Genomic DNA, 16,859 nt, shown 5'->3' on the forward strand with positions numbered 1-16,859 from the left:
GGTGCTGGTGGGAGAGTGTGAACCCTCTTGTTCAGATCACATGCAAACCTTTAAGGCAGTTGCAGTCCTCCCGAAGGGATGGGGAAGAAATTTGGTTTGCATTTAAAGGTGACACTGCCATATTTGTACTTCCTGAAACAACATGCAATTTGAAATACAGCTATCCTTCCGAATTCAGACTTATCCAAATTTTTAAATGCAGTTCTCCAACCAAGCAAGGATTACAAAAGTGCATATATTAGGGGGAAATTGAGCATAAAAATCAATATATTAGTATTCAAAAAATTACTTTTAAAAGTGGTTGAAAACACAACAGCACAAAATAAATACAAAAAATGTAAGTCAAAATCCAGGATAGCTTGACCAGACACATACATTTTAAAAGACATTTAAAAGTCATTGGAGCTTTAATTAACATTAGAACTGAACTAGCTCACTATAAATAGAGCTTGCATACAGGGAAGGGCATTACTGCACCAAGACTATATGATACCTCTGTTTTAATTCCCCTTTCACTACCTGTAAATAAGTGTATTGGCAGTGCTAAAGGATTTTAGTGTGGAAACAACCCCAGAGTTCCCTTAAAGGTAAGTCAAGGGTCCCTCACCAACCAGCCACTGAACAGGTCACAAAAATATTACAGTATTCCCACAATTAAAGGGAGACCCTTAGCTTTGCTGGTGCAGCACCTCTTGGGGGCACCTAAGATTCCTGGTTCAGCCTACACCATCTCTGATTAAAATCATTTTGGATTTAAAAAGCAATGCATATGTCACATCTGCTACAAAATAATGGTTGATGGACACAATCCCAGTCCATCAATCTGCAAATGTTTTTGGTGTAGCTGTCTCAGGCTGATGGGAGTTGTAGTCCAAAACATCTGACAGGCACCAATTTGGAAGAGGTTGATGTCTGCAGAGAAACCTGGGCCAACTGGCCGCTCCCAGCTGCTAGGGAGGACCCACAGCTTGGTGGTGGTGGAGCATACTGAAGCTCTATGATGGAAGTTATCGGAACCTTACTCTTTGCTTTCAGCCTACTCAGATTAAAGAGCTTTCCATCTGTTCAATATATGATTTCTACTTGGGTGGGGAGTTTCCCTTCAACAAAGTGTAGGATCATGGCAATGAAAATAATAAAGAGTTGGGGCGATAACACAACCCTGTTTAACACTTGATCCCACTGTGAATGGTTCACTTTGAGAGCCATTGTTATCTGCAATTGTTGCTGTCATATTATCATGGAGGAGCCGAAGGATGTTCCGTCAGAAACCTATGACCTCACTGTGGAAGGCCGTGTGGATCCAGAATTGGCCTCCATGGTCACTTACAGACTCACTGTTAAGACCGTGTTCATGGAAGACAATCTTACTCGGCTATGAGTGATCGCCGAATAAGAAGAAGGAGAAGAAGGTGGTGGTGGAGCCCTTTTTGAATCATGCAGAAAGTCCCAGCGCCAGCTCCAGCCCCAGCAGGCATCTCCAGATCAAAGAGAGCTGCTGCCAGCCAGAGCAGGCAACGCTGGCCTAGGCAGCCCAAGTGAGCAAGCTCTGCCAAGCACTGAAGTCGCTCCCACTGAGCCACCTCGCAGGCAGCCCGCGCTCGGCATCAGAACAAAAGCAGGCTGGGAGCGGGGGCTGCCATTCATCACCTGAGGGGCGGGCTTCACCCTCTTCTTTTACCTTCCATTGGCTCCGGCGCGCAGGGTATCAATCGATGCTCTCGGTGCTCCCGCGGGGACCTGGCCTGTGACGCACCAAGATGGCGGCGCCCACGAACTAAGCCGGGAGAGAATGTCGCTGGTGTTGTTCAGGGGAGTCTCGGCGGCGGGGGCTGCCGCGCTGCGCGGATGGAGCTGCCTCGGCTCGCACGTGGCAGCGGCGGCGGCGGGTCGGGGATCACTGCGTAAGGAGCTCGGGGTTGAGTAATTCGGAGCGCGCGCAGCTGGTCCCATGTACACTGCCTCTGCTTCGAATTAGATACGGGCCTCCCCCTACCTGGCACCTTGGGGTGCAGCTCCCATTCAGTCCCAGACAGCACAGCCGGGCGGAGCTCAAGGGAACGCGGCCACGCTGTTTGGGGGGTTAACGGGAATTTCAGTGCAGAACCGGGAAGGCACCAGGTTGGGGGAAATGGATTCACACCGTCCCCGTCTCTGCAACTGACAGAAAGGCCCCTTTCCACAGGGTGCCTTCCAAGCTGCTTGCAAAAGTCACATGCATCTCATCAAAATAGAATTAAAGGGGGACCCGGGTGGCCTCATTGTCCAAGAGCGTGAATATGATTGGGAGTCAATCTGCTTTAAGGCACCTGGGGGAGGTGGCTAAAATGCACTGAAGACCCATAGACGAACACATCTATGCATGTTCTTTGTTAGTGTAATAGGAGCAGAAGGCAGGACATGGGGAGGGGGTTGACCATTCTGGTAATTAACTTGCAGTGTGGCAGACACCTTCAACCATTCCACTTATTTATTTATTTTATTATTACATTTATATTCCACCTTTTCCTAAGGAGCTAAAGGTGCTGTACAGTGGTACCTCGGGTTAAGTACTTAATTTGTTCTGGAGGTCCATTCTTAACCTGAAACTGTTCTTAACCTGAAGCACCACTTTAGCTAATGGGGCCTCCTGCTGCTGCCGCGCCGCCGGAGCACGATTTTTATTCTCATCCTGAAGCAAAGTTCTTAACCTGAGGTACTATTTCTAGGTTAGCGGAGTCTGTAACCTGGAGCGTCTGTAACCTGAAGCATATGTAACCCGAGGTACCACTGTACCCACCTTTTGCCCCTCTCCATTTTATCCTCATAACAACCCTGTGAAGTAGACAAAATGACTGGCCCAGGGTCAGTCTTCATGACTAGTCATGACTAGTGGGCTTCATGACTAAGTGGGGATTTAAACACTGGTCTCCCAGGTCCTAGTCTGACACTAACCACTGTGCCACACTGGCATCTGGTGGATGGAGATGGAGCTTCCCAGCAGTGAGGGCTGCTTTGGTGTCTCTGTGGCTCTGTCCCATGTTCTTGCATCACTTGTCATCTTCCATGTGCCAAGCCATCTCACTCCATCTCTCTCCCCACCTATTAAATGCAACATCAAGCTCACAACCAAGGAGGCAGTAGAGTGGGCTGTTTCCTCCGTTCCTGGTCTTAATACACTAAACGATCTTGATTACGGCCTTGGATTGTGAAAAGAATATGGTGACTAAGAAGTTTCTGTTGTATGTCAAAAGAACTTGTTTACATGTCCCTTGCATTGGAAGCCATTTCCTCTTTCCCTGTAGTGGAACCTCTACTTGAACTGGAAACTGCATGACACTACTGAACTTAGAATAGAAAAGAATATGCAAAGGATTTTGCTGTTAGAGATCTTCCCTCGCCCGATGCCCCAAATGTGACTTTTGGTCACATCTAGCAACCTGAGCAATTGCAGCAGCCTTGTTGGGGGTGAAGGCAGAGCAGCTTACTCTTTCTCTGCTCGTGCATTGCCCACATTTATTGGCCGTGGGGCAGAAAACAGAATGCTTTCTTCAAATATGAAATGTTCCGTCTACTTATGAGCCTAAAAATTGCTTCTCCACAGGTTGTTCTCTAGACTGGAAGAGCTGTTTTATCTCCCCAAAAACCAAGAGAGAGAAGTGATGTGCCTAATTACTTCCAAGGAGCAAAATGCTAATGTGCTGTTGTGTTATTGTATTGCACTGATGTGGCTCAAGTGTAACCCCTGCTGCTTTTCTGTCCTTTTAGATAAGAGCCCCCTCCTTCAAACAGCCAGGGATTATGCCAGGCCTGTCCGTAGAAAAAAGCAAGGTTTGTATTACATTCTCATTGTTGTAAGCAGTTGGTCTGCTAAGGCTGTCACCTGAACTGTTTGAGATTCCAGTTTTGAGGGAGTTTCATGACTGTACTGGATATTATGGGTCTGAGTCTCTGTCTCTTACCCCATTTCCTAATCCATTGAAATGGAAAATAAAATTGCTTAGATTTTTTTTTACAATTAAGGAGCACACAAGTTCTGTTAAATAAAAAAGGGTGATTGGACATGTTAAGATACACCACTTGCTACATGTTCTGTTGCCCAGGTGAACCAACTTCCTGCTGGCTTGTGGGTCACCATGTTTTGCAACTGGAGTTCCTCTTTAGCTTCCACAATGTACCTCTCTTTACCTACTGAGAGATGCCAAGAGCTTCTCTTTTAGACATCAGCTTATGTGTTCCCACCAATACTTGGCTGACTACTGTTATAAAAAAGTATTCTGTACTAGTGAACTAGCAAGGCAGCTGCTGTGCTCTTATTGCTGTGTTGCTGTTGTTGCAGAAATCCCCAGCCATTTGGATGATCTGCCTCCCACAATGCTGAAGAAACCTTATGCCAACATCCCAGTTATAGACAAGTAAGGTTTGCGAGGACCAGGGAAGGACTGTGAGTTTCATGAAAAGGGGCTTCATGGAGGAAACAGCAAGTCTGGCACATTGGGCTGCCCTTTAGGGGCCCCCAAAATGCAACCACTTAAGCCTCATTTTATCGACTGGGGTCTTCAGATGATGGGGGAGGTCCTAAATTAGTGCTCCTATAACTTACATTTAATTCTGAATATCTAACATGGCTCCCTTGATTTCTAATCTCTCAAAGCTGTTCCCCAAATGTTAAGCAATTCGGGGACAAGTAATCAAAGGACTCTCTGTTTTCCTGCAGGGTAGATGATGTTGTGAGAAGGTTGCTGTCTCTGGAAATGGCAAGCCAGGTCAGTGTTCTCCTACATGGGTAAATTAGGATTGGGGGCAAGTCTTCCTTCATTCCCCCACTCTTCCATGCTTTACCATTAAAAAAGCCACAAAAAACAGAATTTCTGCCTTTTCTGTAGGCAGGTAGGTTTGCTGTTGGCATTGTAAGCAAACAATGGCCTGCCATTCCTGCATAGTGGAGTAGGGTTGAGTGACTATTAGTCATCTAGTTGTATGAGTATCTAGTTGTATTAATTTTGTCTTCCCCTTCTGCATGCAGAAGGAGAAAGTGAAAATCAAGAAACAGCAGCTAGCAGACCAGGTCCGGAAGTCCCCAACTGACACTAGCTCCTTAGAGGTCCAAGGTAAGCAGAAAAATATGTCCCAAGAGAAAAGCTGCTGCCTCCTGTTTCCTTCGCTGCCATCCTGTCTGTGCCCCAGCAGGTACTTCAAGGGATACATAGCAGAAAATGGAGCTATGAAAGGGTACATCTGGAAACAGAGATCCAACTGGATCCTACTTGGCAAAGGCCAGTGTTGGACAGAGTTGCGGCAGGATAATCTCTTAATGTTGAGAGACATTTCCTTCTATATAGAGAACATGACAGATCTGCTTATGTGCTTTCCCTTCCTGTATAAAAGAGCTGGAGCCAAATGGAGCTCCACCAGCAGAGATTCTCTTTTTGCCCTATACCAAGGTGGAGAACCTACAGACACTGAAGTGTTCTTGGACCATTGACCATGCTGGCTGGAACTGATGAGAGTTGCAGTCCAACAACACCTGTAAGGCCAACAGTGTTCTCAACCTCTGCCATATATCTACTACCAAAGTCCACGCAAGGATTTTGAAGTAGCCAGAGGGAAGACCCTTAGATCTTCCAGCTATATAACATCAAACTGTCATTAGTCAAGTGCAAGCTCTAGAATAATGGAAGCACATCCAGCAGCCAGCTCTAAGTGGTCAGTTCCCTGTGTTTGCTTGCTGGTTGGCAATGTCTATGCGCAGTTTTTAAAGCAGGAATTCAGAAACATTCAACATTGGAATAGGCACTTTGTCTCTGGCCTTTCTGCAGTGACTTTCTTTTGCTCTTGCAGTTGCCTTCTTGACAGCCAAGATCCGCACGCTCCAGGAACATCTGCATATGCACACCAAGGTAACTGTCTTTGATGCAAGCACAATATATGCTGTATTCGGAGCCAGCTGATAATTTGTATTTCAGGGTGGAGCTACTGTTGAGTGCCAACTGCTACAGCCATTGTTCAGATACAAAGCAATGTCAGTATTTCTTTCAAAGTTGAATCTTGCGCAGCACTGATTACATAAGATGTCAGAACCAAAATATAAATGCATTTTACAAAATAAAACAGTTAATATCCGTAGCGGTAAATACAAAACAGTGCGGCAAAACTTTATAGTCCAGGGAAAGCCTGCATAAAAGGTGCTCCTTTTCCCACCTCCTAAATTGCAGAGGGTGTTCCAGAGATTGGGTGCCATCACTAAGAAGGCCCGCTTCATAGGTGCCTTAGATGCATAGATTCATTTGACTGAACTCGGTAGACCTAGCAAGGCCTCCTTAAGATCTTATGATTGGTTGGAGATGTACAAATTTATAAAAGAAGATAGTCTGCAAGGTATCCTGGTCCCAAGTAATTTAGGGCTTTATATGCCAGCAGGAGAGCAAGAGAGGCTGCTCCATTTGGACTGTTGCGTCCATTTAGACTGTTGTATCCACCAGCTGGATCCTCACAATTTCTTATATGCTGATACTTCGTGTGATCAGCCACCTTGGAAAGATGTCCTGAGATCTGGGATATAAACAATTAATAGTAGTAGTGGTAACTAGCAACAAGTAACCCTTGTCCCCAGGACACAGTCAACCGTCGCCAGATGTTGATAGCCATAGACCGGCGGAAGATGCTGCTGAAGTACCTGCGCAACACCAAGTACGACGTCTTTGAGAAGACATGCAAGGTGCTGGACATCAAGTACGAGTTTCCCCCACTGTACTGCCGGAGAGTCACCCAGCGCTGGATCGCCAAAAAAGCCTTGTGCAACAAGGTACAGCCACCATGGCATGTTGCTGCCCAGGCATTTGGAAGCAGAGCTCCTCTTCTGTAACAGATGAGCTTCGGAGGGGCCTGGTGCTGCTTTGTGCTCCCATCAACTGGGAGATATCCAGAGGGCACTGGGTTTGGGAAGGCTTTCTTAAAGCAATATTACTGTGTTAAATTGCCAGGCAGACCAGCGAAACCTCCACCCTCCTCAATGGAGCTTACCTTTGTTTTGTATTTCGCATGACCAGTAGTGTTGGGGGCACATACTGGGTAGGACTGAGGGTGTAAGCAGCCACCCTGAGCAGCACCAAATAGCAGGAGTGCAGTGCTAGAATTCTGTAAGAAATAGGAGATTCTGCCTTGTGCCAAATCAGACTCTTGGGCCATCTAGCTAAGTATTGTCTCCAGTCACTGACTGGCAGCAGCTTTCCAGGGTTTCAGCAGGAGACTTTGCCAGCCCTATCTGGAGGTTCCACAGATTGAACCTATGTGTAAAGCAAGTGCTGTGTCACTGAGCCATGGCTTTTCCCATGGAGTAATAAATATAAACATAGTAAATGCCCATTGTCAGCTGGTATGGGGATTAGACCACTCCCAATAGAACTCTGGGATTTTGTAGTCTTGGTCTGTGCTACTGACTGCCTAACTGCCTCCCGCCTCCCTTCTTCCCATTAACCCTCTAGGTCTACCAAGAGGTACAGAAGCTGAAAGCCCCGCAGAGACTGAAGCAGCGACAAGAGTGGCTAGAGAGAACCAGGGCCAGAGAAGCAGAGAAGCAAGCATCGCCAACTGAAGGCAGCCCAGTCTAAGCAAAACCTGCCCTATGTTTGGGAGGGGGCTCATACTGAGCAACATCTTCTGAAGCTGGTAGACAATAAATAGTTTAACCACCACTGTTTCCTCTGCCTTGGGTGCATATGAAAGTCTGTGTATATAGAGTCCTCCTGCCCAATGATGATGGCCATTCATATGGTTCAGAGGCCATCATCACTGGGTTAATTTAATCACTTCTCATTTTTAAATATTTTTATTGGTTTTACATAATTTTATACATTTTAACTTGAACCATTTCAAAACATTAAAATAAAAAGGTTCTTTCAAACCTTCGGACCTCCTTCCCTCCCTCCATGGGTTCCATTTTCAGAGAAAATAATTTTTTTTTTCTTTTTCTGCATCTTTTATCATTATCTATCTGTTATATATTCATAGTTACCAAAGTTATTTTCACATTACAAGTGTCATTGTATCGCTGCCAATGATTTTCACTGTTTACAGTGGTCTTTTAAGTATGTTAAAAAGTTATTCTAGTCTTTTAGAAATACTTGATCTTCCTGGTTTCTGATCCTTCCCAGAAACCAGAAATAAGAATTAAATCACTTGGTTAATTATGTTAGTCGCTTGCAGCAAAAACAAAGTCTGCAGCACTTCTGGAGTAAAAGGAATGCCATATTTAGGGACCGTTTTGTTCCTACTTCTCAAAAAGACGTAGTAGTGCAAGCCCTATTTGAAACTAGTGATGAGGAACCTCCAGCCCATGAGTGACCTAATTAGGCCTGTTTGCTTTGCAAACCATGCCTACATGTCCATCACTGGATGTCACATGAGGTCAGGCAGGACAGCAGGTAAAATCATGGGGACAAATTGAAAAGGAAGCTTCAAAAATGCACTCTTAAGTACACTCCCAATGCTTCTTTTTCAGCGGCAGATGTAGTTCAGCACTTTTTGAATTTGGTGCCTTTGGGTAGCATTGGGTGCCATCAGCTATGGCATCCTTCCACCCTGCCTATCTGAGCTTTGCTTCAGAGACACAGTATTACAGTGGCTCGAGTCCTTTCCTGGTGGTCATTATTCAAAAGTCGCGCTGGATGATTTTTCATTGTTGTTCCGCTTTGGCCTCTGGCTTGTGGGTGTCACAGAGCTGTGTCACTGATGCTCTTCAATCTGTATGAAGTTGCTGGGATCAGTCGTTTGGAGGTTTGGGGTGTAATTTCCCCAATGCACAGATGACCTGCATCTCTGTCTCTCTTCTGCCTAAGAATCTCAGGGAGGCAGCAGAATTAACCATCAGATGCCTGGATGCAGTACTGAGATGGATAAGGGAACTAGGTGAAACTTAACCCAGGAAAGACAGAGGTTTTGTGGGTTGGGATGCTGGTGTTGGATACTGATGTAAAGCCTGTCCTGGATGGGGTTACACTACCCTTGAACAACCATCTTTCAAGCAGGTCTGAAGCTGAATGACCACCACCTGGAGGTAGTTCTCATATACCTCAGGTCCAGAGAGGGATTCGAGGTGGGCCACACACAACTACTCCTTTCAAGATGACCGGTGCCACTCCTTCCTGCATTCACCACCCCAGCCCCACCCAGTCAGTTCCCTCTTGTTAACTCTCATCCATGATGGAGTGCCAAGTTCAAAGTGCGGGTAGTTGACCAGGTGCCCTCAAGCATCTTGTCCACATCAGGGCTGCAACAATCCCAACCAGAACAGACGGTGCTCTGGATGCCTCCATTAGGATTCTACTAGTGTCTAGTTAGAACAAATCTGAGCAACTTTATCCTGGAAATGCCTTGCAAGCCTGTCACAGCAGGCCTATGAGTCCAGCCACTTTTCCCTTCAGGGTAGGTTTAGTTAGCCTATTTCACCACTCAGAATGACTCCAAATGGCTACTTGGGGACAGCTTTTACCAAAGGTGTCGTGGTAAACTCCTCCCAGGAAACCAATGTCCCCACTGTGGAATGACGTGCGGATCCAGAATTGGCCTCCACAGTCACTTACTGTTAAAACCGTGTTTATGGAAGACAATCTTACCCGGCTGCGAGTGATCGCCAAAGAAGAAGAGGGTGCTGGAGTGATTCTTTTGGTAGCACAAACATACGCTTTCACTCCTGTCATGGCTGTTGCTGTGAGACACACTACTTGTGCTCAAGCTGCTGTTCTGCCTGTTCCATTGCCTGGAGCTCCCCTGCAAACAAGGTGCAGTCTGGGCTTCCTGCAGTGCCATAGAAGGCCATGAGCAGCGACTGTGACAACACTTTTCATCTCACCATTCCACAGCCTTCCAACCAGAGCACTGAGGAACCTGAGCAAATTCTGTAGGTCTCCAGGGGCTACCAACCCTACAGTTGACTAGCCGTCACCACCCTAAAGCACCAATCATAACCCACAGTATCAATATCACTCCCAGTCTTTGTAGCAAAGACCAAGGGTTTGGCCTACCATCTACCAGTGATGTACTTGGATGAAGGAATTGAGAGGATGCTCGTCAAATTTGCAGATGACATCAAACCGGGAGGGGTAGCTGATGCAGCAGAAGATACAATCAAGATTCAATATGACCTTAACAGATTGGAGAACTGGAACAAACTAACAATGAATTATAATAGGGTCAAATGTCAGGTTCTACACTTAAGCAGGAAGAACCAGCTACGCGGATATAAGACTGGGGAGACCTGCAGTGGAACGGACTCCCTCATTGGTAGTCTTTAAGCAGAGGTTGGATAGCCATCTGTCATTGATGTTTTAGTTGCGATTCCTGCATTCCAGGGGTTTGGACTAGATGACCCTCAGAGTTTCTTCCAACTCTACAATTCTAAGATTATTTAATGCTATGAACAAATAGGGTCAGCTGAGAAACCAGCAACTTTGGGTGCCTCCTTGCCTTGAACTATTTCCATGTCTGCTGGCCTTTGTAACTAAGAAGTGCCTGAGTTTGTGTTTCTCCTCCTTCCTCCAATTTCTTTTCCATTTTGTGTCATGTCCCAGATTGCCCTCAGCTGACAATCTTATTACTGATTTCTGTAAACCAATCTTTCAGCCTTTTTACCTGAAGAGGGGGGTGAAGACACCACGACAGAGTGAACAACCTCCTGAACAAAGTCTCACCACTAAAAAGGGGGGGGGGTTTACATTTCCATTCTAACTTCACCAGGCCTTGCAGTCCTCTGCTTCCTGCTTACCATTTCCCCATTGCTCAAATACACATGTGGCCTGACCACAAGGAACTGAAGACTTGAGTTTGCCTTTAAGCACCGCTTGCAAAACATTTGTCGCTGCCATTCAGATTTGCCTTTTTGAGGTGGTTTCTGAGCCGCCAGTGGCCTTAGCTCTAGCTATGTCCCAGCCTGTGACCTGCCAGCCGGTTGCCACAGTCTCACCTTTGACCCAGTCCTCAGAAGGCAGCTGGAGCAGTGGGAGGTATGACTGCTGTTCAGACTGCCCCATGTGTAAGTAAACTTCTGGCTGTATTTTAGCCTGTGGAGATCAATTTTTTATAAGATGGAAGAAAGCTGCTGTGGGCTATTGTAGACTGACTCCCCTCCTTAACCATCCCCAGATGATTCCCAGTGTTGCTTCCAGGTTAATGTGTTTAAAACTTGCCACCTGTTACCATGCAGACCTGCAGCCGTTGTACCTCAAGGCTCTTTGTGAAGAGAAGCTAAGTTGTGGGGTTCTTTAGATTCGGAATGCATGGAAAGCCTCATCACCTTGAGTTCCTTGGAGAAAAAGGTGGAATAGAAATGCAATAAAAAAATTAACAATTGAGGGGATTCATGAAGCAATTGCAAAATACAGAAAACATTTTGCTTGCAGATGTTGAGATGCCCAGTTCCTTACGCTGTGCCCAAGGGAACTTTTACCATTTTCTTTGAGTGGCAGAATCCCTACTATACATGACAACTGCCTTTGGAAGCCTTTGCCTTATGGCATGGAGGGAGGGGATTCTCAAGAAGTGCAAGACTAGTGCCCCCTTAGTGCTCAGATCTAGTTCCATGGGTCTTTGGATCCAGGGCAACCTCCGTGTAGGTCTTAGAGTGACCCTTTATTTATGTGGCTGTTTTGGTTTGCAGGAGCGTGGGATGTTCGGTTCCTGTACCCAAATCTAACAGCATAAAAATGTGTGATATTCTTTTAAAATCAAGAGATGTTCAGCTTGCTGTTTTCTTCCTTCACTTGGCTTTCACAGACAGTTATTCTCTCCTTAATTTTAAGGACTATTAAAGTTTATGTTTGTGAACTGGTCTGAGTGTTTGTGTGCACACCTGCTGTCTAACCCTTAACCATGAAGGAACCGCACAGGGGACGATCTGTGCAAAAAGTATAGTTAGCAGGAATTATATTTTAAGAAGGGCAGGGTTAGGGTTATTGATTCCCTTTCATTGATGTTTACCTCCTCACCTGTGTGTTTCATTTGGGCAGGTTGTGTTGGGCTTCTCTGCCCGGCAATCCTGGCCTGTTACGTGTCACGCAAATACGGGGAGAACTGTTGCCTCGGACTGGTGCCTGGCGGCTTGACAGCACTGCGGACTCACATGCGGCTCTCCTATGGCATTCCGGTAACACTTTCCTCCATCACATTTTGTGGTGTTGTACAGTCTGTTCCCCCAGTAGATGTGCTCTTACTCATTGATCAGCAGGGGTCTGGAGAGTGAAAGAAACAGATGAAATGTGCATCATCCAAGAAATGATTTATTTCTACACAACTTGTTTGTAGTCCTCTACAGCAGGGGAGTGGTGAGTTCCTGAGATAAATGCAGCCCTCTATGCGACAGAGTGATGCTTGGGACAATTAGTTGCTTGCTGGCCTTTGCTGTCACCTTCCCTCTCTTCCCTTGGATACAAGGGCATTGCCAGGTTCTTAAAAGACTCAGAGCACAAATTGAGATGGTGGGTGGGTGGGTTTAAACCACGCTGCACTTAATAGTGTGCCCAACTACCCTTTAAGCCAGAGGTGGGGCAGCTGCAGCCAGGGCCGTCTTACCCATTAGGGTTAGTGGCACCCTGCGCCACGGCGCCAGCCCATCAGGGGCACCCAGCAGCAGGAGTCTGGGACCGACCGGGAACAGCTGCGAGGGCATGCTGGGCAGCAGCGGCTCTTCCTACGGCCAGCTGCGCTCTCTCGCTTCCTGTCTGGGAGAGGAGGCAGCGGCGGTGCCGCGCAAAGCTACGCAGCACCCTTCTCCCTCCTGCCTGCCCCACGGCAGTAGCGGGACTGCTGAGGAAGCCTGCGTGGCAAGTGAGCCTCGAGCTGCTCAGCGCGTCGGGCGGGGAGGACAGGGAGGGGGAAGGACGCTGAGAATGTCGCCCCCCACCCCACCCCTTCCATCCAGGAAAAAGGTGGAGGACAGATTCATTCAGAATTGGGGCAGTGGGAGGGGAAAGCTGGGGGGGGGGGCGCACTACCATTAGGACTCAGTTCGGAGGTAAGGATGGACTCGAGAGTGTGCTCTCCATGCAGTTAGTGGTTAAAAACAAACAAACACCAATAAAAAGTCCTTTAAAGACGGGGGCGGGTTTTACGGTCCTATTAGATTCAGCAGGGCTTACTCTCAGGTAAGTGCAGTTAGGGCTGCAGCCATTGTACCCAAGTTTTGGGTCCTTTTTAGGTTCAGGGTGTCACTGCTTTACACCCACCCCCACCCCACCCCCGACAATATTTGAAAACGTCAGCTTTGTACTTAAACACAAATTGGTCGGGAACTTCATTCTCTGTGTCTTTATCAATTTATTTAAAGAACAACAAACTGGTGATTGCTTTAACTTTTTGATATCTGGTGATTTGAATCATGAGGATGAATTAGAAGAACTGCTGAGTCTTGAATGAGTCTTGCTTTAGAATTGAGGACTTCATTACATTTTCTTCTGCCTTTTCCTTTTATTTTGTTTTAAGGGCTTGTTAGAGATAATGTGTAAGCATGGTGTCAGCTCCCTAAAAAAAAAGGTCGACAACTCTGGGAAATGGGGCGGGGGGCAGAGGGATCTTTGCACCACAGCACCAGATATGCTTAAGACAGCCCTGGCTGTGGCCCTCCAGATGTTGTTGGACTCCAACTCCTATCAGACCCAGTCAGCATGGCTAGTGGTTAGGGATGATGAGAGTTGTTGTGCAACAACATATGGAGGGCAACGTGTTCCCACCTTTGTGGTAAACAATGCTTTCTTTAAAAATGAAAGATTTAAATAAGAGAGGAGGGAAAGGACAAAGAGAAAGAACCTGGCACTCAGGGAGGGGCCACCCCTTAATATCCTCTGTCAAGGGCAGATAGCAGCAGAGAGGTACCATGCAAATGAGGGATTACTCCTCTGTTTTGCAAACTCTGTCTCTTAGGAACATAGGAAGCTGCCTTATACTGAGTCTGACCATTGAGTCCATCTAGCTTAGTACTGTCTACACTGACTGGCAGCTGCTGTACAGGGCTTCAGGCTGAAGACATTCCCAGCCCTACCTGGAGTTGCTGGGGATTGAACCTGGGACTTTTGCATGCAAAGAAGATGCTCTACCACTGAGTTTCACTGCTTCTCCTCTCCCCAAATCCTCTACCTTTATCAGAGTTGGCTGGGAGAGGAATGAATAATCTAATGGAGCAAGGCGTCAATGAGGGGGGAAAGCTAATGCTGATGCTATTCTAGGCTGCTTCAACAGATGTTTTTAAGCAGAGGTTGGATGACCATCTGTCATGGATGCTTTAGTTGCGATTCGTGTATTGAATGGGGTTGGACTAGATGACCCTCATGGTCCCTTCCAACTCTATAATAATTCTAGGTGATAAATTGCACCATATCTTCTCTAGCAATTTGAACACAAACAGCAGGGAACAGTTTGTTCCGAGGACTGGAACTGCCTTGTTTCATTACAAAACAGAGCAGACATTATTTCTGTTGCTTTTGCAACACCACAGATAACTTTTTCCAGCTTTTTCTCAACAGCCCAGGTTGTCTTTCATTCCATCCAAGTGGTAGCATTACAAAAGCCTTTGTCATGTTGCAGAGGGAGTTAGAAGTGCTGTGGTGAGTGCAACAAGCAGAACAGAAGAACAGGTCCTGGTTAAATAGCTTCATATCTCGGTGGTGGTGGAAATTGGCAAGGAGGACAATATTGATTTTTCATTGGGTTGGACTTCTCCTTGCCACCTACAAAGCATTCTCACCTCTTCTCTTTTGCTGAACAATTCATTCTTCCATTGTATAGTGTGAGCAATTTGGGTCAATGCTCGCCTGACGTTTATAGATGTTTGGACTCTTTTTCAAAAGCTGTAGTATAAACTGTGAAGTATGTCATCTTTGATTTTTTTTTCATATAGGCGCTTCAGCAGGGTTTATTGAAAATAGCGATCCCCGTCTCTGTTTTGACTGAAGGCAGAGGAAGACATTTCTTTATCTCCTATCTCACTCTTCCTCTCTTAGGAGCCCACAACACACTAGGTAACTGTTTTCACCAGACAGCCCACGCTACTCCTGAACCATATGAACTGCCTCTTTCAGGGGAAACAGGAGTAAAGTGGTGCTAGAACCCCAAACTTCCAGTAGTTAAGTGCAAACCCTATAGAAATAGTGGCTTGTCCAGCAGTCAATGGTCACTGTGAACACACTCAAGTACTGTAGCATGTTGCCCTCTTTCAAATCCCTGCTGGGCTATGAAGCTTTATGGGTAGCTATGGATAAATTGCTATTTTTCATCCTAGCCTACCTCATAGGATGGTTGTGCAGCAAAATGTCAATGTGAACTTCTTGGAAGAAGGGAGGATACCATTTTTAAACAAATGTATTGGGTATATCTTTCTCCTGTGCATGATCTGATTTTCATGTTATTAATATTTAGTATTATAATGCTTCAGAACATCCAAAGGGCATCATGTACATTTTCTTGTGATCCTTACAACAGTCATGTGAGGCTGGAAAGTATTATCATATCTGATTCTGATTCTGAGAGATGAGATCCCAAGGGACTGCCTCAGCATCTTAGCCAGAATATGACACCTGCATGCTCCTCATGCCCACATTAAGCTGATCCTGTCCACTGGCTCATTGTATGCTTCTAAAGACCTGCCTGTGTGCAAGGCTTGAAGGAGTGTATGTGGAGCAAAAATGCATTCCAGATTTGAGGTGCTATGTCTCATTAAATCTCTTTTCTTTGTTTGAATCATACAGGGCACTGTTTTTAGGGATGCCATGTCAATGTGTCTTTGTGGCCTGTGTGAGTTGTGCCGCATGGGCCGTGAAGTGCACACCCGCTCTCTGAATAAATAAGGAAATGGAGGTACAAAGGTGGGTCTTGATGGAAAAGGAGCATCAACGTTTTCCCCCTCCAAGATAAAAATTCTGTCGGACTCTGATGATCTCTAAGCACAGCTTTCTGTCAGATGCCTAAAGGGAATACACTCGTACCTTGGAAGTCGAACAGAATCCATTCCGGAAGTCCGTTCAACTTCCAAAACATTTGGAAACCAAAGCACGGCTTCTGATTGGCTGCAGGAAACTCCTGCAGCCAATCGAAAGCCGTAGAACCCGCATGAGACGTTTGGGTTCCAAAAGAACATTCGAAAACCGGAACACTCACTTCCGGGTTTCGATTGTTCAGGACCCAATTTGTTCAGGAGCCAAGGCGTTTGAGATCCAAGGTACAACTGTATTTGAGTCCACTTGCAATTGGTTAGTGCTGCAGCAGGGAAATCACACTGTTTAAATTCTGATAGTTGCTTAAATTGTGAAACTTTTGCAATTTAGGAGGGAAAAAGGAGATACACATGATAGGTTTATAAAATTATCCACACTGTGGAGAAAGTGAATAAAAGTTTCTCTCTCTTTCACATTTGCACATTTGTAGCCTAAGCTCCATGAGCCTGCCTGGGCATCAAGAATCTGCCTCAGAGGCCATGTTCATGTCTTCACCTGCCAGATCAATTTCGTTGGTGGGCATTAGAGATGGGGTCTTTTCAGTGATGGCCCACAATTTGAGTAAAAGAACAAGGGATGCAGGTAGCTATGCATTTGGAAGGGAACTTCACTGATTGAGGCAAGAAGGCGGAGCCAGGCCTGACTTTTGCACCTTGTCAGTTGTGTGTTTGTGTCACTAAATGTGTTTAGCGTATGAAACTGCCTGAAGAACGCATGTGGGGATCAGGCTGCAAATGGCAACGACTTTCTCCTTCCCAGGAGCCTTAGGGCTGCAACTAGAACCAAGAGCGGTAATGCTTAGCCTCACCCTTTCCCTCACATGACACTTCTGTTTTTTTTTTTATTTTAAAAAGTTTTTTTATTCATTTTCACTTTTAGCATTTGGCATCATACACAAATCAT

At 46.0% G+C, this 16,859-nt stretch overlaps 2 protein-coding genes across 2 annotated transcripts; both read left to right on the forward strand.

Annotated features, from left to right (window-relative positions):
- Window positions 1–1,734: 1,734 nt before the first annotated feature.
- MRPS15 (mitochondrial ribosomal protein S15) lies at window positions 1,735–7,673 on the forward strand. Its single transcript, XM_081872486.1, has 8 exons — window positions 1,735–1,904; window positions 3,748–3,810; window positions 4,319–4,394; window positions 4,697–4,745; window positions 5,006–5,090; window positions 5,821–5,879; window positions 6,593–6,784; window positions 7,464–7,673. The coding sequence occupies exons 1-8, from the start codon at window positions 1,793–1,795 to the stop codon at window positions 7,587–7,589; spliced, it is 762 nt and encodes a 253-aa protein (XP_081728612.1). The 5' UTR covers window positions 1,735–1,792; the 3' UTR covers window positions 7,590–7,673.
- A 498-nt stretch (window positions 7,674–8,171) lies between these two features.
- LOC309347554 (cornifelin-like) lies at window positions 8,172–15,827 on the forward strand. The gene is made up of 5 exons (XM_081872221.1): window positions 8,172–8,244; window positions 9,246–11,008; window positions 11,982–12,118; window positions 14,864–14,984; window positions 15,711–15,827. The coding sequence occupies exons 2-5, from the start codon at window positions 10,897–10,899 to the stop codon at window positions 15,722–15,724; spliced, it is 384 nt and encodes a 127-aa protein (XP_081728347.1). The 5' UTR covers window positions 8,172–8,244; window positions 9,246–10,896; the 3' UTR covers window positions 15,725–15,827.
- Window positions 15,828–16,859: the final 1,032 nt, after the last annotated feature.

Source organism: Podarcis erhardii, assembly GCF_964252035.2.
Source record: "Podarcis erhardii genome assembly, chromosome: 7".
Taxonomy (NCBI): domain Eukaryota; kingdom Metazoa; phylum Chordata; class Lepidosauria; order Squamata; family Lacertidae; genus Podarcis; species Podarcis erhardii.

What these genes read in the sequence shown, in the direction of transcription:
- MRPS15 (XM_081872486.1), top strand. Translation starts at nt 1,793, where the DNA reads ATGTCGCTGGTGTTGTTCAGGGGAGTCTCGGCGGCGGGGGCTGCCGCG. An exon ending in GGCGGGTCGGGGATCACTGC is followed by an intron (nt 1,905 to 3,747) that starts GTAAGGAGCTCG and finishes CTGTCCTTTTAG; the next exon opens with ATAAGAGCCCCCTCCTTCAA. An exon ending in TGTCCGTAGAAAAAAGCAAG is followed by an intron (nt 3,811 to 4,318) that starts GTTTGTATTACA and finishes CTGTTGTTGCAG; the next exon opens with AAATCCCCAGCCATTTGGAT.
- LOC309347554 (XM_081872221.1), top strand. Translation starts at nt 10,897, where the DNA reads ATGTCCCAGCCTGTGACCTGCCAGCCGGTTGCCACAGTCTCACCTTTG. An exon ending in CTGTTCAGACTGCCCCATGT is followed by an intron (nt 11,009 to 11,981) that starts GTAAGTAAACTT and finishes TCATTTGGGCAG; the next exon opens with GTTGTGTTGGGCTTCTCTGC. An exon ending in GGCTCTCCTATGGCATTCCG is followed by an intron (nt 12,119 to 14,863) that starts GTAACACTTTCC and finishes TTTTTCATATAG; the next exon opens with GCGCTTCAGCAGGGTTTATT.